The 26,399-nt window shown below is 45.9% G+C and overlaps 1 protein-coding gene across 2 annotated transcripts; it reads left to right on the forward strand.

Annotated features, from left to right (window-relative positions):
- Positions 1-9,574: 9,574 nt before the first annotated feature.
- On the forward strand, positions 9,575-20,348 carry LOC142210899 (perilipin-2-like). Of its 2 annotated transcripts, none has more exons than XM_075280340.1 (7): positions 9,575-9,594; positions 10,195-10,244; positions 17,495-17,690; positions 18,235-18,315; positions 18,415-18,669; positions 18,975-19,159; positions 20,136-20,348. In XM_075280340.1, exons 2-7 carry the CDS (start codon positions 10,212-10,214, stop codon positions 20,220-20,222), a joined length of 837 nt encoding a protein of 278 aa, XP_075136441.1. In that variant the 5' UTR covers positions 9,575-9,594; positions 10,195-10,211; the 3' UTR covers positions 20,223-20,348. The 2 variants fall into 2 exon arrangements, with proteins under 2 accessions (XP_075136441.1, XP_075136440.1); XM_075280339.1 differs by lacking the exon at positions 9,575-9,594 and adding an exon at positions 10,041-10,108.
- The last annotated feature ends 6,051 nt before the right edge of the window (positions 20,349-26,399 follow it).

The following is a 26,399-nucleotide window of genomic DNA, read 5'->3' on the forward strand; positions in this document are numbered from 1 at the left end:
TCCTGTGATACCGAGAAATGAAAATTCATTAGAGATGAAGAGGTCGTGTATGTAGTCAAGTTTATTGCATATGGAATGAGCGTTCCATAGTGCACCAGAGAGGACAGGGGGAGTGGCAGGAGCGAGTAAGATAGGTTTAAGATTTAGAGGGTTTCTTGCCCTGATGCTGGTTGTGTGGAAAGAGCTGACAGTAGGGATTTGCTGGGGTGGTCCAGGATTGGGAGATATGTCACAAGAACTAAGGAATAGCAGGGAGAGGGTCAGCAGGTGTAAGTAGGAGAGTGTGTGGGGAGGTTGTGTGTTTCTGGGGTGGAAAGCTTGCAGGTTTGTGAATAGCTGTACAGAGAATATCAGATGGTGGGGTAGAATAGATAGAGAGATAAAGATTTCCTTACTGACAAGGCTGGTTTGGGGTGGAAAAGTGGTTTTTACAAGTTTGGGAAGACCAACAGTGAATATAGTGAAAAGCATTTCTGTTAGACAATTGATAGGTTTTGATTTAGTGGTTTTTTTGTTACCTTCATTCCCTTCTGGTCCAATTCTGGCCTAATTCTGGTCTGCATACTTAGATTCACACTTTGGTGTCACACTGACCAGGGTCAATCTGATACAATGGATATAGGAGAAATCCTATTAATATTATAAAGGTGAAAGTTTGTGAGTTTGGATGTTTGTGGGTTTGTGTGTTTCCTCAATCACGCAAAACCCGCTCCACTGATTTGGCTGAAATTTTCTACAAACATAGTTACTACACTCGATTGCGCAGTAGGCTACTTTTCGTCACAATAGCGCACATACGTTTTTCTCAGGACCCCCACAAAACCCAAACTCACATCACTATCTCTGCAATCTCACACACTTTGGACTATAGCAAGCCACAAAATTCATATTACCCTCTACAGCAGAGGTCAGCAACCCCTGGCACACGTGCCAAGAGTGGCACTCCTGCCATATTTCACTGGCACGCCAGCAGCACAGGACCTGCAAGAGTTAAATGAAGTCGGAGCGTCCCTTCAGTGCTCTGCTAGAGCTGAGGCATAAGGACACTCCCCTTCTCTCACTGCCCTGCAATAAGAGGGGTGCAGGAAACCCAGGGGGTGGAGCTTCATCGCTCAGGTCTCTGCCTGCTATAGTGATAGTTCCTGCCGTCTGCATCCTGCACAGGTTCCCCGAGGAGGAGAGGAAGCTGCTAGCAAAGTGACAGTAAGAAACACACAGGTCCCTTCCTTTAGTTCCTATTCTCATTAATATCAGGCATTTGGGGTTATTAGTTTAGGGTGAGTAACTCCATGTGCCTCACATTAATAGGAATAAACCCCATCATGTCCCTCATATTAACCCCTGTGTGCCTCATATAAAGGTTACTAATATGTGAGACATATGGAGGTACTAATAAAAGACCTCAATAATGAAGATACTTAATTATTACCTCCAAGTCTCTCACATATCAGTAACTCTTACACAGGGGTTAAAGTGAGGGACATGATGGAGTTAATTGCTATTAATAAGAGGCACATGGAGTTACTAAACTGTCATGCACAGGGCCAGACTTTTATCTACAATTGGTCCTGTACATGTCAATGGGCCCATACACATAGATCCTGTTTTTGCGGCTGTGTGTCCGGGACAAATTGAGCTGTAAAATATAGAGCAGGTCCTATATATGTCCTATACCTTTCCTACACCTGTCCGTATTTGCAGACCTGTCAATTTATTTTTAATCTATAGGTCAGTGAAAACCATATCCGTGCCATTTCTGTGCAGGAGGCCTAAGGCTGAAGCACCACGTTGCGTTAACACAGCGTTTTGGTTGCAAATTTTGCTGCGGTTTTATGAGCCAAAGTCACCGATGTACCGTTTCAACACACCACGAACACGTAACGGTCGATAATAATGTCACCAATCTGCCTTACTGCCCACCTTAGAATTACCCGGGCGTCCCTTCACATCAACTAGAACTGAAGATTGGCATCCCTGTTCTACTCATGCGTAATCTCGATGCACCCCAATTGTGTAATGGCACGAGGCTACGTGTCACACTACTAGGAACAAATATCATTGAAGCCACTATTCTTACAGACGCAGCTAAAGGTGACAGTGTGTTAACCCCACGCATTCCAATTATACCAAATAATTTCCCATTTCAATTCAAATGACTACAATTTCCCCTTAAGTTGGATTTTACAATGACCATTAATAAATCCCAAGGACAAACGCTGAAAGTAGCAGGAAGACATTTGGCCCCACCATGCTTCTCACATGGACAACTTTATGTGGCTTGCTCAAGAGTATCCTGTGCCCAAAACTTACATGTACTGGCGGAAAATAACAAATCATACAATGTCTTATATCGAAGTATATTCACTTGTAATACCTCTGTACCAAAGACACTATGTACAGTTTCTCAGAACACCGTATAGCGGCTGAAATACAAATTACCTTCAACACAAAAGTCTCACATATTCTCAGAATTACACCAAAAACAAGATACAAAGTTACTTTTTCATATCCCATACCTTATACACACTACTAAAACCTTACCTGCGCCTGTATTTACCCACTTCTACAATCACCGCAGACGAAGTCGCGGGTACCAGCTAGTTCAAAATAAGTGTACTACTCAAGGTGAAATTTTTGCAGGTCTGTGTCTGGGTTCACATCTTCGTTCCAGGATCTCTTGAGGATTCTGTTCCCCACTCTAGGTCCAGATGATAGTGGACCTCATATGCCGTTTATGGTTGTTGGCGATGAAGCCTTCCTTGTATAAAAATCTTCTGTAACAGTACTTCAGCCGTGGACTCAACTACCACAAAAGAATCTACAACTAAAGACTATTAAGAGCCAGGCAACTTGTGGAGTGTGGATCCTCACTTCAAAATGGTATACTTTCAATACTGCTATCTGGCTGAACCCAGAAGCTGTAGATGGTGTGGTGAAAGCCTACGTGGTCCTCCATAACTTGTCTTCCCCCTACGCCCAACAGCAGCACAACTGGGGTATTCCTGCCCCTATGAGCTGTTAGGACAGGTGGAATTTTTAATTACCTAACAGCTTTTGACCTCTATAAGAGGCCGGAAGACCTGCTCCTCCCTTGTGTTTTTTTCTGTCCTGTGGGACAGGACAGGCTTCAGGCCCTCTTCGGAGATGCTCCGCCTGATGGAGGGCGAATGGAGGCACCCGGAGAGATCCTTTGACACCCCCCTTCCTACTCCCCCCCCCTCCCCTGGGGTGGGCGGTCGTCTTTCCCACTATGTGGAGGCCTGGCGGCAGAATATTCGGGACCCCTGAGTCATCCAGATGATCCAGGAAGGTTATAAAATTAATTTTGTTTCCCAGCCGCCAGAGAAGATGGTAAGAACCCGCCCTCTTCAGGGCCCCAAACAACTTCATCTGGAGAGATTGATTCAGGAGTACGTGGACAAGGCCGCGCTAGAGATGGTTCCTCGCGCAGAACAAGGCACAGGCGTCTACTCTCCAGTCTTCTTGGTCCCCAAGCCATCAGGCGAGTGGCGTATGATCATCGATCTCAGGTATCTGAATCACTTCATCCGCAGGCTGCGGTTTCGCATGGAAACCATAAGGTCAGTACTACCTTTCATGCACCCTGGAGATCACTTCGTCACTCTGGACCTGAAGGACGCCTACCTCCACGTACCCATCTTTCTCGCACACCGAAAGTTCCTAAGGATTGCCGTAGACATACAGGGGAAAGAGGCGCACTTCCAGTTCGCAGCCCTCCCGTTCGGCATATCCTCCGCCCCCCACACCTTCACAAAGGTCATAGCTCCGGTCGCTGCCGCCCTGCGCCTTCAAGGCATATTCATAGTCCCGTACCTGGACGACTGGCTTCTGAAGGCTCATTCAAAGGAGGTTCTTACCACGCAGGTGCAGACCGTCGTAGCTCTACTAGACAAGCTGGGGTGGCTGGTAAACTGGCAGAAGTCAGTGATGGTGCCATCAACACGAGTTCAGTTCCTGGGACTTATTCTAGACTCTCTCAACATGACGGTCTCTCTACCCTCTCCTCGCAAAAGGAAAATTGCTCGGGCGGCACATCATTTGTCTTCCACACGGAAGGTCACCATCAGGACGGCGATGAAGGTCCTCGGATTGATGTCCGCTGCCCTAGATGCAGTTCCTTGGGCCCTATGGCATATGCGCCCTCTACAGAACGAGATCTTGAGAGTCTGGAATCACAGTCCTTCAGGTTTACAGAAGCCAATCCAGTTAACCATCAGCACCCGGCAAACCTTGCCCTGGTGGACCCATCTGCGAGATGGGAAGTCCTCGGTCCAGCCCGCCTGGACCCTGTTGACTACAGATGCCTCCCTCACAGGCTGGGGAGCTCATCTGGGGGAGACCCCGGTTCAAGGTACATGGAATCAGCGGGAGAGGATGCACTCATCCAACTGGCGCGAGCTTACCGCAGTTCATCGAGCCCTTCTGTCATTTGCACCACTTCTACGAGGGAAAGCGGTCAAAGTAAGATCAGACAATCTGACGACAGTCCACTATATCAACAAGCAGGGAGGAACCAGGTCCCCCTCGCTCCTGCAAGTCACCAACCTGATCTTCTCCTGGGCAGAACGAAACCTCTCCCAGCTGGCCGCGGTACATATCCAGGGCCGCCTGAACATCCTAGCGGATCAACTCAGCAGAGGCCGGCCGACCGCAGGTGAATGGTCCCTGAACCATCTTCCACTACCTGACATCTTCCACTACCTGACCAGGAGGTGGGGTCTCCCCGAGGTGGATCTGATGGCCACCCAACACAATGCCAAAGTAGAAAGGTTTTGCTCCCTGTACCGGGAAGACAACCCTTTGGCTGTGGATGCCCTGTCAATACCATGGAGGTTCGAACTGGCATACGTGTTCCCTCCCATCCCGATGATACCGAAGGTATTGGCGAAACTCAGGCAGGACCAGACTTCGGCAATAGTGATCATGCCGTTCTGGCCAAAAAGGGCATGGTTCACCGACCTTATCCTTATGAGTCGGGGGAACTACTGGAGGCTTCCACCAGTCAGGAACCTGGTGTCACTGAACAGTCGGCCGTGCCTGGGCCTAGACAAATTCAACCTCACTGCCTGGAGGCTAACCGCGCCATACGCGCAGACAGAGGATTGTCCCAGGGAGTGCTAAGTACCTTAGCCCATTCAAGAGCAGAGGCAACCAATCAGAGCTACCAAAGGATCGCCCGGATATTCCGAGATTGGTGTACAGGCAGCCACCGCGATCCAGACAGAGATGCAGTCCTAGAGTTCTTACAGAACGGCTTGGAGAGAGGACTAGCACCTGCCACCCTCAAGGTTCAAGTGTCAGCTCTATCTGCTCTCCTGGAGACACGGTTATCACAAGATCCTCTTGTCAAACAGTTCCTTAGGGGGGCTGCCAGGCTCTGCCCCCAGGTACGGCCCCCTGTCCCCAGGTGGGACCTGGCCGCGGTTCTACAAGGGCTATGTGCGCCCCCCTTCGAACCATTATCTGAAGTGGACTGGAAGTACCTGTCATTTAAAGTGACCTTTCTGTTGGCAATAACCTCCGCCAAGAGGGTTGGCAAATTGCAGGCTCTAGCAGCCTCCGAACCTTTCATAACTTTCTTTCCTGACAGAGTACAGCTAAGGTTCGTCCCAGGATTCTTGCCGAAGGTATCCACACTTCAGAACACCAATCAAGTGATCACCCTACCGGGCTTCTTTCCCTCCCCTGCCACTGAGCAGGAGGAGAAGCTACACACACTGGATCTGGTAAGAGCACTACGTATCTACCTGGATCGTACAGCACCGTTCCGAAGATCAGAGAATCTTCTGGTTAATGTGTTTGGCCACAATAGAGGCGCTAAAGCATCAAAGGTAACCCTGTCTAGATGGATCAGAGAAGCTATCAGCTGTTCCCTACGGGCTCAGAATCTTCCTGTTCCAGATTTCCTACGAGCCCATGCCACCCGATCAGTGGCGACATCATGGGCAGAGACACGGTTCCTCTCTCTAGAGCAGATATGTGCTGCAGCCTCTTGGAGCTCACAGCTGACTTTTGCCAAACACTACAGATTGGACTGGCGTACGGCCGATGCTACAGCATTTGGGCACTCCATCTTGGCATCAGCCTGCCAGGAGGTCCCGCCCTAGGGGAGATAATACTTGCTAAATCCCCAGTTGTGCTGCTGTTGGGCGTAGGGGGAAAGAAAGATTATGAATGATAATCTGTTTTCCCTTAGCCCAAACAGCAGCACAAGGCTCCCTCCCTAGGAGGTACTGTTGTACAGATTTTGTGTATGTGTGTGTAGTTCTTGGCATAGATTGCTCTGTATATCATACTTGTTACTAACACAAGGGAGGAGCAGGTCTTCCGGCCTCTTATAGAGGTCAAAAGCTGTTAGGTAATTAAAAATTCCACCTGTCCTAACAGCTCATAGGGGCAGGAATACCCCAGTTGTGCTGCTGTTTGGGCTAAGGGAAAACAGATTATCATTCATAATCTTTCTTTCTGACAAGAAAACCCCTGCCAGTTGACACGAAGGAACTGTAATCTGGGTTACATGGTCATGACTAATCTGGCCCATGATCAACCAGTCAGATGTGTGAAGGTTATTAAGCAGTTAAATCATCAATTAGCCAAACAAGACCAACCTATAAGAGGCCCACTGACCCACTGAGTCCTTGTATCTTCATTTTCTCTCTTCAGTTATATAGAAGAGTACAGGTTTGACTCTAATGAGTCCTGTTGTTTAGTTTGCATTTCTCTCCAAAAAAGTACAGATGAAAATTCAACCTATACCCAGTAAGGGTAAAAAAGTCCAGCTAAAACCTGTGTATCTAGTAGCAGGTTGCAAAAATTTTACCAGGAAAATGTCATCTAAGTAGTTTCTTCTGGCCTATAGTCAGAGGCGTAGCTACCGGAAGGGTGGGAGGGGGGCAGAGGGGTCGGCAGTTCCAGGTGCGCCAACCTTGTGGGGCCCACTCTGGAGCCGCCACAAACACACAGATCCAGGACACTGATACAATTGAAATGCATAATAGAGCAGGTAAAACCACTTCCTGCTCTACTATTCTGTTAACCTGAGGGCCGCAGACCTGTAGAAGCTTGCGGCCTCAGGTGTCTTTGCAATGCTAAAGATGTCAGCGCCCTGACCCAGGGCTCAATGATGTCACTACCCTGCACCTCCTGAGCTGGGATGCTGACGGTACCTGGAGCGGGTAGCGAAGAAGTGATGGTAGAAAGTCCGTGTATCAGGGGATTGAAAGCAGGTATTTTTTTTGGGGGGGGTGGGGGGTAGGGAGTGAATTAATACTAGGGGGAAATACTGATTTTAGGGGGCATTATTATTATTATCTCTACAGCTAAGTCGCTGCCGGAACATTGTGTGGACTGGAGGGGGTGTGGAATGACAGGTCCCACTACCAATCCTACCTGTCATTCCTAAAAATCCAGCCCAGTAACTGGAACTTTGAAATAACTCTCAGCAGACAATAGTTGTCTGCTGAGAAATGTCCTTCCTGGAGTTTTCTCATCTCACCCACCTTAGTAGTCTGGGTGAGATGTACACCCCCTCCATTACCTGAACAGCCATCGGCTTACAATGTATATCAAAAAAGTATTATAAAAGTATACAAACAATTAGATCAAGAATCTATATGTGTGTAAATAATGTTATCCCATAATAACAATAGTAGCATGTAAGCCAGAAAGAGTGACCCAGTCTCACATCCTAAGAGCAGCTGCACATCCAGGAAGAGAGAGAGGTAGTACAAGTGTACACATATAGCATTACTTACCCATGGTGCATCCAGGCACTGTACCTACAACCAGCAGAAGACCCACCCCGGCACACGTTTCAGTGTATGTGCCTTTGTCAAGGGGAATTTACATCAGTTCTTGAGAAGCAGATTAAGACCAAGACTTGTCCTGATCCTGAACTTTCACTACCAGGTCTTGTACCACCTGAGTCAAACTCTGCATCTGATCCACTAGAGTTTGCATAAGCTCCATTACGGATCCCAAAAAATTCCACGGAATGGGGTATCAGTTTTTTTTTTTTGAAGGGGGGCTTTTGAGACCCCCCAAGTATAATAATCGGAGCCTCAGGGGTGGTGAGGGAACATAATAAACAGTGTTACTCACCTCTCCGGGATCCGATGTTAATTCTAGAAGGGTTCGGGCCTGTATCGTAACATCCCAGGCGTCACGTGTTCTGAGATATTACCATACAGGCCCAAAGCCTGTGCTAGCATTAACAGGCTGGGGCTCCGATTATTGTACTTGGGGGGTCTGAAAATAATAATAGTGGTACTGGGATCTCCGCCTGGGTTAAGGCCTGCTCACAGCCGCCCATCGTGTCCTATAGTAGAGTGGGACGCGAGGGGCAGCAGTGAGCAGGCTCGGGCAGGTAGGTAAATAGGACGCTACCTGCTGGGGATACTCCAACAGCTAGGGGCCTATTATGAAACAAAAAGAAAAGTTTAGGGCTTGTTCACATCTGCGGCCCGGTCTCCGTACTTAGGTTTCCGTTTCCTGCCTAAAACAGAGGCAGGATACGGAAACCTGCAGGAGACTTTCTCACCCATTCATTTGAATGGGTGAGAAAGCTGTCCGGCCGTGCGCGGCGGTGAGCGTTTTGCGCTCTCCGCCGTGAAACCAGGTTTTATAATCCGGACACAGAGTCGGACATGCAGTACTCTGTGTCCGGATAAAAAAATCCGGTTTCGCGGCGGAGAGTATAAAACGCTCACCGCCGCGCACGGCCGGACCCGGTCTATGGTTTCCGTCTTCTGGCATGCAGAAGACGGAAACCATAGAACGGAGACCCCAAACGCAGGTGTGAACCCAGCGTTACCGACCTATCCGCTGCCTCTTCACTGCACCCGGCAATAAGATGTCTGCGTCTCAGCCCAGACAATGTGATGACACCACCTACGCTGAGTCGCAGAGGTCCAAAACAGCGGCCCTCTCCTGCGCTAGTTGAGAAAAAAAAAAAAAAAAGGAAAAAAAAAAATTGTCGCAGCTGCCGCCCCCTGTGGAGTGCCGTCTGAGGCCACCGCCTCACCTCGTCTCATTAGAAATGCAGCCCTGATTATTCATACATTTCTGAGACGAAAACCAGAAGAGCCACACAACACAGAGGCTCCAGAAATGTTATATCATGGTGAATACATGTATTTACTAACACAGACATGTCAGGAGAGGTGACTAGGCCTCTATAGTAGGAAACACGTCCACACCTAGAGACCCTGAACTCTAGTGTGAACCAAGCCTTAACCCAATTATGCCTAGAGTTCCATTAGTGGAACTCAAATACAATACTACCTCCGGCATAAACGGGTTGGAAAGCGCCTACCCAGAATATAATGGGGTCTGCCAGGTTTCTGCCCATTTCATGCTGAAATCAGCTGAGAGAAGTCACGTGACCGCCGTCAGCAGGCCTCAAGAAAAGGTCCGGTGATGTCACATGTAGTGACATTGAAGGCCCTTTGCTAATAGTCCTCAGCAGTCACATGAAGCCACTGATTGGCCTCAGCGGTCCTCCGGAAGAGACCTGGGAGACGCTACCGGAGCAGAACCAGGACACGCCGTAGGACACTGGAGCATCGGGGACAGGTGAGTATACATTTTATTTTTTCCAATGCCCCCAGCTGATGTAAACATTAAAAGGATTGTTCATTTATGTCTGGACAAGCCCTTTAAGCGTAATGGAGGTCGCATGGTGCTATCCATTAAAAAGACATGTAGAACAAATAGTCACATCTACAAGCAGATCACATCTATCTCTGCTGTTGACACTGCAATAAAACATGAAGTTTTCAGGCTACTTCTGCCCACAAAGAGCAGCCATGATCCCGCTGTTTAGAACAGAACACATCGCTGACTAGTCGGACACACATAGTCTGTCATAGCCTTCACCTCTGACTGCCGCGCACGCTCCCATTGGCGCTCATTAGAGCCAACTACATGACGTCATGGAGCCGTCTCACCAGTCAGCTGACTGCGGGGCAGCGCCTAGTTAGGTGGGCGTGGCCAGCCGCCTATAAGTGCGCAGACTCCGTGCTAGGAGACATTCGCTCCTGGTGCTTGGTGTACTGGTGTTGTATAGAGACTTCTGAGGAGACACTCGGTGGGTGCTGCTTAGACTCGCTGCTGCTGCCGCCGCCTTATGTGGTTTCATCTCTTGTGTTTGACCCTGTGCTTTGGGTTTTGCAGGTTTTCTACGTAGCAGTATGGCTGAAACTGTGGAGCAGCAGCAGCAACAGGTACGTCCTGAGCATTATGTAGTGGGTGATACCTGAGGTGCAGGTGAGCCAGCTGTATAGTGTTATTACAGGGCATGCTATGATACACTAGGCATCAGCTTCTCTGTATTCTCTACCTGTGGTACTTCTATACTATGAAAGGATCTGGGCTACCTGTTATGGCATCAAGAAATGGCTACTAATGTATCATTCTCTATAGCTGAGGGGGTCTTGGCATTCTGATGATAGGTTGGCACTAGATCTCTGGTGTATTATTTGTGACTGTATGGGGTCCTTACTACCGTATTTTCCGGACTATAAGCCGCACATAAAAACCTACGATTTCCTCAGAAATCGTAAGTGCGGCTTATAGTCCGGTGCGGCTTATATATGGATGGAAGCGGCGGCAAAGACTGCGTGCCGCTTCCATACATACATAAAAGGCACCGTAAGGGTGCATTCACACTACCGAACGCCGGCGTGTATCACAGCCGTACACGCCGGCGTTACAGCAGGGCTGCCGGACACTTCCTATTCATTTCTATGGGAGCAGGCATGCGAGCGCTCCCCATAGAAATGAATGGAAAAAAGCAGTCCATTCATTTCTATGGGGAGCGCTCGCATGTCGGCTCCCATAGAAATGAATAGGAAGTGTCCGGCAGCCCTGCTGTCATGCCGGCCTGAAACAGAACGTGAAACTTACCCAGCGGTGCAGGGCGGGCGGGCATTCAGGCCTCTCCTGCCTCCGATGTTCCGACCTTCTCCTCTGGCGCTCGCTGATAATGGCCGGGGCGCATGCGCAATATCATAATGCTTCTACTGCGCATGTGCCCCGGCCATTATCAGCTTGCGAGCGCCGGAGGAGGACGGAACATCGGAGGAAGAGGAGGCCTGAATGCCCGCCCACCCTACACCGCTCGGTAAGTTTCACATTCTGTTTCAGGCTTTTATTTTAAAATGGGGGGGGGGGGGTAGTTTAACCTAACGTTTACGGTTGGGCTCTATCAGCATGATTTTGCTGATAGAGCCCCTCCTCGCCTGCCGAGCGCTTCCAATAGAAGCGGCTGGCACGCGGGGGGTTAAGCGGCCGCTGGCAAAGTCTGCCTGCCGCCACTTTCAATAAGATATAATGCGCACCGGACTGCGGCTTATAGTCCGGTGCGCCTTATATATGAACCGAGACGGACTATAAGGCGCTCATGGGCAATGCGGCTTATAGTCCAGTGCGCCTTATAGTCCGTAAAATACGGTACTTAAAGTGGTTCTGTGGTCCCCATAGGCTATAATGGGCAGGGCCGCCATTAGGAATTTTGGGGCCCCATACAGCCTAAGTGTCTGCCCCACCCCACACACTGCCATTTTAAAACTACTTTATTTCTAAGCCTTCTTAATAAATCTTCTGGACTTTTTCACATTGCGTCTTTTTGGCCTCCCTTGCCGGGATATGTTGGAATCAGCTGTCACCTTATCCCTGCGCGAAGAACTGGCCATTAAAAAACAAAAAATAAAAGGGGGGTCCTGCAGTTCTCCGTGCAGGGATAAGTGGGTAGCTGATTGTGACTGGTTACCAATGTATCCCGGCAAGGGAGGCCAAAAACGCAATGTGAACACTCCTTTAAAGTGGAAGTCCCACCCCCAAACAGGCTGCTATGCTAGTAGCACAGCAGCCTACGTCATTATTAATACAAAGCACACATACCTTTCGAGGTATTGTGTGCTTTGTAGTTCTCCAGCTAAAAACTTATATATTATATTATTGCCTCAGTTCCCTCTCTGCAGTGCCGCACACCCGATGCCCCAACAATCCTCCCCCCCCCCCCCCGTCCACCTTCTAACATCTTTCCATTGCCCCCTGTACCCATACCTCCTGACTTTTGAAGAACCAAAAGAGGGTTAAAATGTGCGGCGTGCTCTGCGCGCTGTGGCAAATTTAGCCCCGCCCAGTTTTGTTGACTGCGCCCATTCTCATTAATTTGTTGTGTGCTTGCACACAGTATAATCCTCCTACAGTCACCCGTAAATTATGTCCCCCCTCTGTTTCTCTCTCCCCCAGCTTCATATACATTCTTCATCTGCCCCCAGATTCATGTCCCCTCCAGATTCATGTTTCTCCCCCCCCCCCCCCCCCCCATCTCTGCCCCCAGACTCGCGTCCGGGTCATTCCATATCAAGTGATCCAAATAGGAATTTTTTTTTTTTTTTTTTCCTGACGTCTTTAGATTTTTTTTTTTTATGAGGTACAACTTAAGTTAATTACAAATAAAAAGTTTTGAATTTTTTTTTTCATCAGTTAATTTTTTATAGACTTCTAAAGTTTTGAAAGTGTGAATTTTGGCCTGGTATAGCTTTACATTTTTTAACATATCTTGGGCTAGAATTAAGATAAATAGGTGGGAGAGGCATCATTTTTCTCAGAGCGGTACCGACTTTCATTTGATATGTCACAAGACGATGTTTCTTTATATTTTGTTTTGGAGAAATCAAATTCAAAATTTTGATGCGCAATTGTGAAAAAAAGTATGTTTTAAAATTGTGAAAAAATGCATTTACTTGTGTTCTTGGTTATATTTGTACAGGTTTTCAACTTGGGACCAAATTGGGATCAATTTTTTTTTTTTTTTTTTTTTTTTTTTTTTTTTTTAAGCCTTGAATCATCTGATTTTATGTTTGTGTGAGCTTCTTTTTTTTTTCTTTTCAAATTACAACTTGCTGAATTCAACATTTATATGCAACAATAAAAAACATAAAAAACAAATACTGTAAGTGCCAGAACAAATACATCGTATCATCAGAACACAGCTTGTTCAGCATTTTCAACCTGAATGCATTGAACAAACCGAAAGAAAAAAGCTGTTCATATCCTCAAGTGCGACTTTCTAAATAGTCTCATCCTAATTATATGTTAACAAGAGTACAAGAACCAATATTTATAACACCTATTTCTAAATGTAACAATTGTTTTTTTATTATATCACTAAACATGTAATTTACTAAGATATTATAATATATGCTATATTTTTTAACATTCATCTATCATCTATAATAAGGGACATGCATCAAACATGGAGATTAGGACCTCCCTTCTTCTTATCTGAGGTACACTACAATAAGTGTCCTTCCATACTACCTAGTAATTGTACATTAGCATCAAGTCCTCAGTCATTCCTTACATCAGTGACTGCATCAACATATACTGAGCAATGCAATATGAGAACATAACAACATGACTTCTGTATTAACCCCTTAACCACTTCAGTACTAGGCCAATTTGTGGTCCAGGACCAGACACATTTTAGGTTTATTATGTATGTGCGGTTTTGAGGTCTGTAAAATTTCTCGTATGTCTTGGTCAACTAATTTTTGCATCTTTTTTTCGGGGACACATAGGGCTTTATTTTTATTTTCAAATGTGTTTTAATTTTTTTTATATCCAGGAAAATATAAACAAAATAGGAGGGAAATTGTGTCTGGTTTTCAATTTATAATTTTTATTTTTTTTTATTTAATAACAAAGTGTCACTGAAACTTTATAATATAGTTTTTCCTCTCCGTTACAGTAACTTTTATTTTGTATGGTGTCGTCGGGGGTGGGGCTATAACCTTTAATAACGGCGTTTTATTAGCGTATTTTTATTTACCTTTTTTTTTAAACTTTATTTTATTTTTTTCCCAGATTGTGTCCCCATAAGGTGATAGATCTTTGGGGACATCTGATCCCTTTTTTTTTTTTTTTTTGTACTTGTGGATGATTTCTCCTATAACTGAGGCTGCTACATTTAATCTCAGTTACAGGAGGAATACAGCCTCCTGCACACTGCTATACACAGTATGCAGAGCTGATCTAAGTCCTGTAGGACCCAGCAGCTCTGGCAGGATACTGCTCCCGACAGATCACGTGTCTGCCGGGTCAGAGGGCAGCTGATTTATGGCTGCGTCCATAGCTGTGTATACAGCGCTCATTGAGCGCTGTATACACAGCGATCGAGATAGCAGAGGAGGTAAAAAAAATCTTCCCTGCTATCTCTCTGGGAGCTCCGGCTGAAGTTACAGCCGGCTCCTAGTGAAAGCAGCTGAACGATCTTGTGCAGCTGCTGTGTTCTGACTTGGACGTACAGGTACGTCCTGGCAGAACTAGACAACCACTATCCGGACGTATATAGTCTATGGGCGGTCCGGAAGTGGTTAAGGACCAGGCCATTTTTTTGGTTTCGCATTTTCGTTTTTTCCCTCCTCACATTTCAAGAGCCATAACTTTTATATTTTTCAGTTCAGAGTCACATGATGGCTTATTGTTTGCGGGACAAATTGTACTTTGTAATGGCACCATTCAATATGCTGTGCAATGTACTGGGAAGCGGGAAAAAAATTCTGAATGAGGTGCAATTGGAGAAAAAATGCATTTGTGCCATTTTCTTATGGGTTTAATTTTTACAGCGTTCACTGTTTGGTACAAATGACATGTTACCTGTGTTCTACGTGTCAGTACGAACGCGGTGATACCAAATTTATATAGTATTTGAAATGTTTTGATACTTTAAAAAAAAAAGAAACTTTGCAAAATAGAAAAAAAATTGTGTCATGTTCTAACACCTGTAACTTTTTCATATTCCCATGTATGGAGCTGGTTGTGGTGTCTTTTTATGCGGGACAAGATGACGTTTCTATTGATACCATTTGGGGAAAGATCTGATGGTTTGATCACTTTTCATTCAATTTTTTATAGGAGGCAAAGTGTTGAGAAACGCTATTTTTATTTATTTTTTTGCCGCTACGTTCGCAGTACGGGATAAATGTTTTAATATTCTAATAGTTCGGGCATTTTGGAGCGCGGGGATACCTAATATGTTTGTTTAATGTTCTTTAATTACTTTTATAGCTGATCTAGGGAAAGGGGGGTGATTTGAACTTTTATATTTTTTCAATACTTTTAAAAACTTTTTTTCTTATACATTTATGATCAGACCCCTTAGGTACCTTGAAACCTAGGGGGTCTGATCGCTCATACTATTCACTGCAATACTACAGTATTGCAGTGAATAGGAAAATCGCAGCACTTCTATTAGACGATGCCTCTGGCATCGTCTAATAGATCTAGTGCAGAGACAAGCCTGGAAGCCTTCAATAGGCTTCCGGCTGTCATAGCAACCGATCACCGCCCTCATGTGACGTTCAGGAGGGTGGCGATCGGCGAAACATGGCGGCGCCCGTGCCGCCGGCGCTGTTTACACACTGCGGTCACGTTTGACCGCAGTGTCTAAAGGGTTAACAGCAGCAATCGGCTCGGGTACCGACCGCTGCTGTTAGTGGCAGGTCTTGGCTGTATGATACAGCCGGCATCTGCCCTGTATGGAGCGAGCTCAGCGTGTGAGCTCGCTCCATACATCCCCATGCAACCCATGACATACAGTTACGTCAAGGGTCGCTAAGGGGTTAATTACTCTACTCTAGCTTTAATAATAAGGGACATGCATCAAACATGAAGATTGGAACCTCCCTTTTAGTGGTTATCTGAGGTGAACTACAATAAGTGTCCTACCAGAAACACCCCTCTGAGAGAGATGGTCCCACTCTAGTGTCATATTACAGGACCTGTATACTGCTAGTCTGACACTAACATTACAGTTTTGTGAGGTGGCTCACTCTCTGTACATATCTCACATATAGACCCCACACTTTTAGACCACAGGCTGAACAGATCTGAATTCAAGATTTTCGGAATGACACTGTAATAGTTATATTTTAAACTATTATCCCATCGCGATCCCAACTTGAACTTTGGTACAGATGTGGCTAAGGGCATAGCAGGCCCATGTGCATTTCTTTTGAAATTTTTAAATAAAACGCTTTTTTTCAGAAACGTGTTTTAAAATTTTGCGTTCACATGGGTAAAATATTAACAAAGATACTCTTGTGACATATTTGGTGAAAGCCTGTATGGTTCTGAGTAGAATGGCGTTTATTTTTTCTCTAGCTTTTTTCTAGCCTAAGTTATGAGGTGAAATGTAAAGGCAGGCAACACAGAAATTCGCACTTTTTCTGAACTTTGAAAATCAATTAAAAATCCAAAAAAATTTCTAGAATTTTTTTTCTTCACATTTTGCATTCTCTGACACTATTACCAAATAACAAAATCTCAAAAGAATTAAAAATATAGAGGGGGGGAAAAATCATTGGTTCACTTGACACGGAATGACCCGTCCCCTCCATCTCTGCCCCCAGACTCTCGTCCTCTCCAGCCCCCCTCCAGATTCATGTCCTATGGACGCAGATCTGAGTTGAAACCGGACATACAATGACTGCTGCGGGCGCCAGGGGGCTGGCACACAGTGGCGGGCCAAAACCAGGCACCCCCATTTTTCAGTTTGGCCGGACCCCTGACGCCAGTAGCAGTAATACTGGCCTATCAGCGGCCCTGATAATGGGGTCTGCGTGGCTTCTGCTGGTTTGATACTCAAGCTGACAGAGAACTCCTCCTTGCAGGACATTTCTTTGTTGACTTAACACAGAGTCTTGTATGGAGACTCCAGTGCAGATGTGAACCTAGCCTTAAGGTGTAGTAAATTCTTCCTACTGTTCTAATTGCAACTCCCCAAACGGAATACCGAACACAATTGTGAGCTAGGCCTTCCAACCTCTCTACTTTGACCTTACAGCATTGCTTACCTGAATGCACTGAAAGGATATCCTCACACAGCATAACTTAGAGATGTCTTGTGTTTTTTGTTTTTTTTTTTGGAATATGGGTTGGAGATCCATGCAAACACGGGGAGAACATACAAACTCCTTGCAGATGGTTTTTTTGCCCTTGGCGGGATTTGAACACCAGGAACCTAGCGCTGCAAGGCTGCAGTGCTAACCACTGAGCCACCGTGTGGCCCCCTACTTAGAGATGAATTTGTGCTAGTTCTCACTCTCTAAACCTGACCTGAATTTGTTGCCATTTCTCAGTGGGGGAGAGGAGAAAGGTGTCCTGCTTAATCTTGCTTTCACTGCTTCCTACAGGGTGTATTTTGGCTCATGTGGTTACAGGGATTTCCTAGGAGTACACACAGACTGTTTGCATTCAGTAGTAAAATAAGGCTATAGCATGTGTATTGTCTAGTGAAGGTCCAATGTGTCTCCACAGATCTTTACTGATGACCTAATGTAAGGCTAAGCCTTTTCATGGAAACCCTGAGGTTTCACTAATCTACACTTCCAGATCTATCTTCATATACTATGGTTTAGGCATAGCACTTGTCAAGTACTTGTGTAACTTTTTGTTTTCTTAGAATGTGGTGGTAAGGTTAATCAACCTCCCATTGGTGAGCTCAACTTATGATATGGTGTCATCTGCCTATGTGACCACCAAAGAGAACCATCCGTACCTGAAGTCTGTATGTGATGTTGCCGAGAAGAGCGTGAAAACTATCACATCTGTGGCAATGACCAGTGCCATGCCAATCCTACAGAAACTTGAGCCTCAAAGTATGTACTAAGTCACTGCTAACTAAGAGGTTTGGGGGTTTAGTATCTTTAGTTCTGTATCTTCCATACTTAGAAATGCAGCTTCCTCTAGACAACTTTATCTGAGAATACACTTGGCAATCTAGAGATATGGGTGGGGGAGGATCTGTTAATGTAGAAATTGCTCTAAAAAGAATCTGGCTTTTTCATAGCCCATACCATTACAATCAATAAATGCTGTGCTTCTTGGTGTTGCTGTTCAGACTCTGTACTGTCAAGAGAGCAGTGTCAGTTGTGCAGTCATACCCTTTATCTGCTACTGCATTGACTGCAGAAATGGTGGTAGCTAGAGAAAATCCAACTGTACCATATGCTAGATCTGGAGGTGATGAGAGGTCCTGTAACTTTCCCTTGAAATGTGGGATTTGCTCTTAGATTTTAGTTCATTCCCTCCTACCATAGTAATAGGCCAATGTCATGCTACACCGACCTCTGCTGGCTTGTAGCATTCTGATGACTATGGGTTGCGTCACAGAGGAAAAACTAACTTTCTTTCTCCTCCTAGTTGCTCTGGCTAACAACATTGCCTGTGTTGGGCTGGATAAGATTGAAGAGAAGCTGCCTATTCTTCATCAGCCTTCTGAGAAGGAAAGTTCTAAAGTCATGTAATAAACCTATTCTGCTGTATGACTAGCTGAATGCATTACTCATGAGCTGATCTTGTCTAAAACTGTATTTCTGTTTTAGGTTGTGGCTAATGCCTCACGAGTGGTGACTGGGGCCAAAGATGCTGTTGTTCAGAGTATCACCGGAGTATTTGATAAAACCAAGGGAGCTGTGCAGGACAGTGTGGAGATGACTAAGGCTGTTGTAAATGGCAGCATTAACACTGTTCTTGGGAGCAGTGTAGTGAAAATCGTGTGCAGTCGTGTAGCTAATGCACTAACCCAGTCTGAGACTCTTCTGGAACAATACTTGCCACCAACTGATGAAGAGTTAGGTAAGAAGGTGCAAGTCACTGTTGGGAGGTACCCATGATATTTCTATTACAAAATCTTCAGGCTAAATAAAAAAAAAAAAAAAAAAAGTAAAACTTCACTTTTAATGATATTTGGATAAAAAAAGGTGATTTACCTTTTTATCAATATCATTGAAAGTGAATTTTCATTTTTGGTAACTTTGATATTTAGTTTCTGTGAAGATTAGGTAAGAAGGTGCCTGCATGCTTAAAGCTGGATTATGTAGGAGAAGGCCCTTTCCATAAATATTTGTACAAACCTACATGCATGAATCCTTATTTTCTAGCTAAGGAAGCGGCTAAAACAGAAGGCTTTGAGTTGTCCAAGGATAAGCCTAGCTATTATATTCGATTGGGATCCCTGTCTACCAAGGCGCGCAAGCGTGCTTATCAACAAGCTTTGACCCGGATCAAGGATGCTAAGTGCAGAAGTCAGGAAGCAATTGCTCAGCTCCAGAATACAGTTGATCTGGTTAGTAAACTATAACTAATTAGTTGTGCCAGCTTTCTCAGAATCTCCTTTAAACTGTAGTGGTATAACAATTTAACATATGTGAAAATTTTTTTTTTTTTTGTGCATGTGAGACTTACAATGCTCAAGTCAGAAGTAGACTTTCTCACTGACTTTCCACAGGCAGCCCACTACTTATCAGTGCCTTAATGTCTTGGCTTTCAAGCCCCTTCTGCTTAATTTTTGTGTATACTAGGTCCACATGTTGCAAGTTTGCAGTGTGTTAACTGCTCACAGAATCACAGCAAATATGCTGAGAATTACAGCAGTTTATGGAATTTTAAACATAATCCATGCACTGCAGTGTGCATTTTGTGCTACAGCCACAGCAGTTGAATACTTGACAAAAGCCATCTGAATTTTCCTATAGGTGGTTCCATTGTAGGAGACCATCAGCAGACTGATGCATGTAGCCCCCTACTTAGAATATTGGCCAGTTAATATCTCTCCATGCCAGAAGAGGAAAAAGGAGGCTTCTACCAGATGTAAAAAAAGTCACACCAAGCCATCTTTGGGGCACACCTTTTCTATGCATGCTTTTGCTTACAGTAGCCATATTCCATAAATGCTATATATAAATATTGCTGTAGAAGGAAAGCATATCCCAGCACCCAAACTCCTTTAGGTAGTAGTTGAGTTAAAACTTCATCTTTATTGGTTACATTAAAATTTTGGACATCTCAATAATGTATATGGTCCATGTGCAGAGGTGGTACTGCCAACGCGTTTCAGTGCCGTGGCACCTTAATCATGGCATACTTGTGACTATTGAGTAAGAGCTTATATACTAAAAAAACATATGTACACATGTGAAGAAAGGGTTAAAGGAAAGAAACACCTCCCTACCGTGTACAACGGAAGTAGTCACCATTCAAAGTAGAATCAATATCTCAAAGTTTCTACAAAGACATTAACTTTGATTCTCTTCCCTTTCTAGATTATGGTGTTACAGAAGAAATCAATATGGATATACATTGTATGTAACACATACGTTTGCAAGAAGGTGGCACCAAATGTTCGGTAAAAGGTGCAACTGTGTCATTATTGCGTATTATACTCATATCGCTTATTGGACTTGTTTGATTTTATTTATACAATGTATGTATATCGTCATTTTTGGTTTAAAATTTCAATAAATCGTTTATTGGCTCAATGTATACGAATAAAAATTTATGATGATAAACATGTAATTTGTGGTTGTTATTTTGTCAATATTCTTGTCTACATGTCAACAGTGATTAAACGAAGTTGTGAACCAATGTCAACCATGCCAACTATGATTGATGGAAATTGTGAACCAATATATGAAAATAAAATGGTTCTAGATACACCTATAGTATTGATTAATGAAAATACAGATGTGACTGATCATATATCAACATCCCTGAGTAGTTACAGACTTTTAAAGTTTTCAACCAATCACAAGAGGCGGCCTACTGTAAGCCCCGTCCCTGTAATGTGTCGATAGCGGACCTGAAAGGGGACATGTAAGAAATGTGGTGAGCTTAAGTTTAATGTTTCCTATTGGTGCAATTGATGTACTCTCAACCAATCGCATGTGAGCCTATATGTCCCCATGCAGTGTATATAGACACTGTTGACCAATGAGATGGCTGCCTACCGTCCTTATTGAGTAAGTTATATCTTCTCTCTATTAGAAGATAGCCTCCGTTGGAGACGAACCTAAAGGGGGACTTATTGTAGTTATTGCTAATTTACCCCTTGTCACATATCGTAAATCAAATGATCGTATGGAGGTGTGACTGCTATGTTTGTCCGTACGGGATGTCACATGTTGAGGATTGGCCAATTACAGCAAGGCCTACTTTTTCCACTATGAGGTATAGGCATGATGGTAGCTGTGTTTATTCATATGGGCTGTCACACGTCTGGAATTGGCCTATTACAACAAGGCCTACGTTTCCCACCAAGGGATATAGGCGTGTCGGTAGCCAATAGGAGGACTGCCTACTATTCCCGTGCCGGGTAGACCAGTTTGAATTAGTGGCGGACTAGAAAGAGAACTTATTAGATCGTATTCTGGGGACTATTGAAAGAGGCTAGATCACGTGGTGCAGTTTGACCAATCATAACAAGGCCTCCAGTTCTCAGTGATATATATGATGTTGATTGTGACCAATCAAAATACTGCCTACTGTCTGTGTATCAAAGTTACTGCCATGTTTATTGTTGAAATGTCACGTGATCTAAGTAGGTCAATCATAAACAGGCCTACTATTCCCCATAGTATGGATGGTATAGTGTGCAGCCAATCACAGGGCTGCCTACTATCTGTGTATCGTGCTACTTCTTATATATAGTTTTTTGCTTTTCTCTAGGCGGACCTGAAGGAGGACTATGTTGGCCGTAAAAGTGTTTACCTGTTGTTCAAGGTACATGGTCACATGTTGCAACTGGACCACTCATGAAAAGGCCAACGTTAGACTGTATTAAGAGCCCCCTCCAGACATTACCGTTGTAGTATATTTTCATAAATCATAGAAAATATTCCTTGGTTAGAGAAAAAGGAGATGCTACCGTGAGTTATAATGTTGGGGAAAGAAATATTATTGTATGAAAAAGGCAGTATAGAAATGGATCATTTTTATGGATCATATTTAGACGTCACCAATTAACCCTTATCCCTTATAGATGTCTTCTTCATCCTCGGTATCTGAAGGACGTGGGGGAAGGTAGGCGCCTAGGCTCCGGCATTTACCATGCAGGGATTGCAAGACCCCCTTGCCGGATGACTATGACTTTTCCCGCTGTCGCCAGTGCCGGTCTTCACAGCCCGTGGAGTCGCAGATTGGTGAGGCGATGTCATGAGTGAAGGAGTTCGTGAAGGATTCAATGAGGGAGATGAAGGAGTCTATCTCCCACCTAGCCAAACGACCACGCTTGGAGCTCCCCTCTGTCCCCTCCCCTAGGGAGGAGGAGTTCCAGGTCCTGGATGAAATCTCCTCGGATGAGGAGTCGGATGGGGCAGGTCCATCTTTCTCATTAGAAAAAATGCCGAAATTATTGAAGTTGGTACGCCCGGATAGAGGCGAGGAAGGGGATCCAAGAGCCCCAAGGGCATTTAAGGTAGAACCTTCAGTCTCAAGATGTATGGAGACGGAGTGGAGAAAGCCGGAGAAATCGTTTCAGATTTCTAAGAAGTTTCGTACTCTTTCCGGTGGAAGAAGCGGAATTTAATTGCTGGGGCCCACCCCCGAGGGTTGACATGGCCGTGTCTAAATTGTCAAGACGTACAGTCTTGCCATCGGATGATGGGTCCAATCTACAGGAGGCAATGGATAGGCGGGCAGAGGGCTCTCTGCGCCGTATGTACACAGCTGCATCAGCACAGGCCTCAGTAGGAATCTCAACAGGGGAAGTGGTCCAGTTTCTTCGTGGAAACATAGCGTCTCTTCGCAGAGATATTGACGCAGGCATTCCACGTGACGACCTCCTGACGTTTCTGACCTCCACATCCATGGCTGTCGATTATCTAGCAGAGGCGGCGCTCTACAACGTAAAGATTGCAGCAAAATCCATGGCATTGGCGACTGCCGCAAGACACCCACTGTGGCTCAAGCCCTGGAGAGCGGACAATACGTCCAAGTACAATTTATGTGCACTTCCGTACGAACCAGGTAGGCTCTTCGGGAAGGAGCTGGATGTTATTATGGAAGGAATGGCTGACAGCAAGGGGAAGAGTCTCCCCCAAGGTGCCAGAGGTAGACCCGGTCCATCATATAGAGGGAGAGGATTCTCCAGAGGTTATGGAGCCAGGGGCTTTTTTCAAAGATGCCCGGGGACCCAGGGCAGAGGAGCAGGTAAACGCACCTTTCGTGGGGAAGAGAAAAAGAAGTCCTCCTTCTGACACCAACCCCTCGCGGCTCCCCTCCCGCGTAGACACATCACCCTTACCAGTGGGAGGTCGGCTGGCCCATTTCACAGCAGCATGGGATCGTCTCATTCAGGACCCATGGGTCCTCCAGCTCGTGCAGACGGGCTACGAAATAAAGTTTGTGTCTCTTCCACCCGACAAGTTTGTAAGTACCCGTGTTTTATGTGGTCAGAAGCAGATGCTTCTAGAGAACGCCGTTCAGGAATGCCTGGACAAAGGCGCTCTAGAGCCAGTTCCTCTGGCAGAATGGTCGACCGGAGTGTATTCTCCGGTGTTTTTGGTCCCCAAGACATCAGGGGGATGGAGGATGGTGGTCGACCTAAGGTCTCTCAACCAGCATGTCCTCAAGTCTCGTTTCCGGATGGAAACTATCAGGTCTGTGATACCATTTCTGCAGCAGGGAGACAGTTTTGTCACCCTGGATCTAAGGGACGCCTATTTGCACATCCCGATTTTCCCGCCACACAGGAGGTTCTTGAGGATCGCGGTTGTGCTGAACGGTACTCTGTGTCACCTACAGTTCACAGCTCTTCCGTTCGGGATTTCCTCGGCCCCCCACACCTTTACAAAGGTTGTGGCTCCGGTCGTTGCAGCGCTCCGACTCCAGGGGGTGTTTATTATACCGTACCTAGACGACTGGCTGTTAAAGGCCCACTCAACAGAGGTTCTTGCTGCCCACTTAAGGACCACAGTTACCTTCCTAGAGGAATTAGGCTGGATGATCAATTGGAGCAAATCAACAATTGTCCCCACCACCAGAATCCAGTTCCTGGGATTCATTGTGGATTCTCAGAGGATGGAGATATCTCTTCCTCATGCACGGAAGGAGAAGATTTGTCGGGCGGTGCAACATCTGGCGGTCACACGGAAGGTTCAAATAAGAACCACAATGAAGGTCTTAGGTCAGCGACTGCGGATGCAGTGCCATGGGCGCTATGGCATATGAGGCCACTACAGAGCGAGATCCTCAAGGTCTGGAGCCGCAGCCCCGCAGGGCTGAAGAAGCCTATCCAGTTGACCATCAGTACCCGTCGATCACTACGATGGTGGTCCCAGCTGAAAGACGGGATGTCCACGGTCCAGCCCGACTGGACCCTGTTGACAACAGATGCCTCCCTTGTTGGATGGGGAGCGCATTTGGGGGAGACCCTGGCACAAGGGACATGGAGCCAAGCGGAGATGATCCAGTCATCAAATTGGCGCGAGCTGCGGGCAGTGTATCAAGCCTTGCTTTACTTCGCCCAGGAGCTTCGCGGCAAGGCGGTAAAGATCAGGTCAGACAACATTACAGTTGTCCTTTATTTGAACAAACAGGATGGGACAAGGTCCACCTCTCTTCTCAAACTGACGGATCAGATCTTTGCCTGGGCAGAGAGAAACCTAAGCCACCTCAATGCGGTGCATATAAGGGGACACCTGAACATGCTGGCAGACCAGCTCAGCAGGGGAGAAGCAGTGTCAGGCGAGTGGTCCCTCAACCAAGAAGTGTTTTGGCAACTAACTCGGATGTGGGGTCTCCCCGAGGTGGATCTGATGGCCACCCAATACAATGCCAAGGTGGAGAGGTTCTGTTCCCTCTACCAGGAGGACAACCCCTTGGCAGTAGGTGCCCTATCAATACCTTGGAGGTTCAGGCTGGCATACATCTTCCCTCCACTTCCCATGATTTTGAAGGTATTGGCCAAGATCAGACAAGACCAGGTGTCGGTGATTGCCATCATCCCGTTCTGGCCGAAGAGGGCATGGTTTACCCACCTCATACAGATGAGTCGAGGGAATTACTGGAGGCTTCCACTTCTTCACAACCTGGTAACCCAAAACAAGCGGCTATGCCAGAACTTCAAGAGGTTCAACCTGACAGCCTAGAGGTTGACCGCACCCTATACGGACATGACGGATTGTCACAGGCCATGAGAACAACTTTGGCCTGTTCGAGGGCAGAATCTACAAATCGGAGTTACTTAAGAATCGGGAGAATTTACCAGCAATGGTGTGTGGAGAAACAGCGCCCATTGACACCGATAGAGTCAATATTGGAGTTCATGCAGAATGGGCTGGAGAAGGGTCTCACCCCAGCAACACTAAAGGTACACGTAGCTGCCCTCTCAGCCATACTAGGGATCAGATTCTCTCAGAATCCGTTGATAAATCAATTCCTGAAAGGGGCCACCAGGCTCCGACCTTCGGTTCAGGTCCCAGTCCCGCAATGGGACTTAGCCACGGTACTACAGGGGCTTTGTGGGCCCCCCTTTGAACCCCTACAAGAGGTGGGGTTAAAGTTTCTTACATACAAGGTGGCGTTTCTGCTAGCCGTCACTTCGGCTAAACGTACAGGGGAATTGCAGGCGCTGGCAGCCTCTGAACCCTATCTGTTGTTTTTCCCAGACAGGGTACAGTTAAGATACCTTCCGGGATTTATACCAAAGGTCCCTTCAGGACAAAATATTAACCATTTAATTACTCTACCTACATTTTTTGCGTCCCCTGCCTCTCTAGAGGAGGAGAGGTGGCATACTCTAGATCTGAAAGGGCCTTGCAGATCTACCTGGAACGTTCCAGGTCCTTCAGAAAGGCGGAGAACCTGCTAATAAATTTTGCGGGTAGATACAAAGGATGTAGAGCATCCAAAACAACGTTGGTGCGATGGATCAAAGGAGCCATCTCTGTGGCGTTCAGTACCCAGGGACTGTTGCCGCCTGGGTTTGTGAGGGCTCATTCGACCCGAGCGGTTGCCGCCTCTTGTGCAGAGAGGCATGCTGTCTCTCTGGACCAAATCTGTGCAGCGGCAACCTGGAGCTCCCACCTAACCTTTGTTAGGCATTACAGACTAGATAAGTTTAGCGAAGAGGCGACTGCCTTTGGTCGCTCAGTTTTGACGTCAGTATGTCAGGAAGTCCCACCTGTTAGGGACATTAAGGGGTCCCCATGATAGAGTATGTTGCTGAGTTCCAAATTAAATATCAGGCCTGAAGTAATTACGCCCATTATCAGGTCTGGAGAAGCCACACACACACACAACTGATGGTGTATCAAGTGAGTTCTAATTTAATGGTGCACAAAGGTGGTTTAAATACAATACAGACAAGAGCAGGTTGGACTATTCTAACATAGTTGGCATAAAATAATTGGTTATAAGATAAACCTGGCACATGACTATTGGCTGAGGCCTTATGTATTTTGCATATCATTACAGCTTAATGGACTTTGTACTTTGTCCTTAAACAAAGAAAGCTTCAAAAACACTTATGTGTGAACTAGCAGCTCACACTATGTCTATATGCATATATCATGGAAACAGAGATAAGA

The sequence above is a fragment of the Leptodactylus fuscus genome, chromosome 1 (genome assembly GCF_031893055.1).
Source record: "Leptodactylus fuscus isolate aLepFus1 chromosome 1, aLepFus1.hap2, whole genome shotgun sequence".
NCBI lineage: Eukaryota > Metazoa > Chordata > Amphibia > Anura > Leptodactylidae > Leptodactylus > Leptodactylus fuscus.

Bases quoted from the DNA above. Each gene is read 5' to 3' on its own strand.
- LOC142210899 (XM_075280340.1), top strand. From the start codon at position 10,212: ATGGCTGAAACTGTGGAGCAGCAGCAGCAACAG. The intron at 17,691-18,234 runs GTATGTACTAAG...TTCTCCTCCTAG, and splicing joins ACAGAAACTTGAGCCTCAAA to TTGCTCTGGCTAACAACATT. The intron at 18,316-18,414 runs AGGAAAGTTCTA...TATTTCTGTTTT, and splicing joins TCTTCATCAGCCTTCTGAGA to AGGTTGTGGCTAATGCCTCA.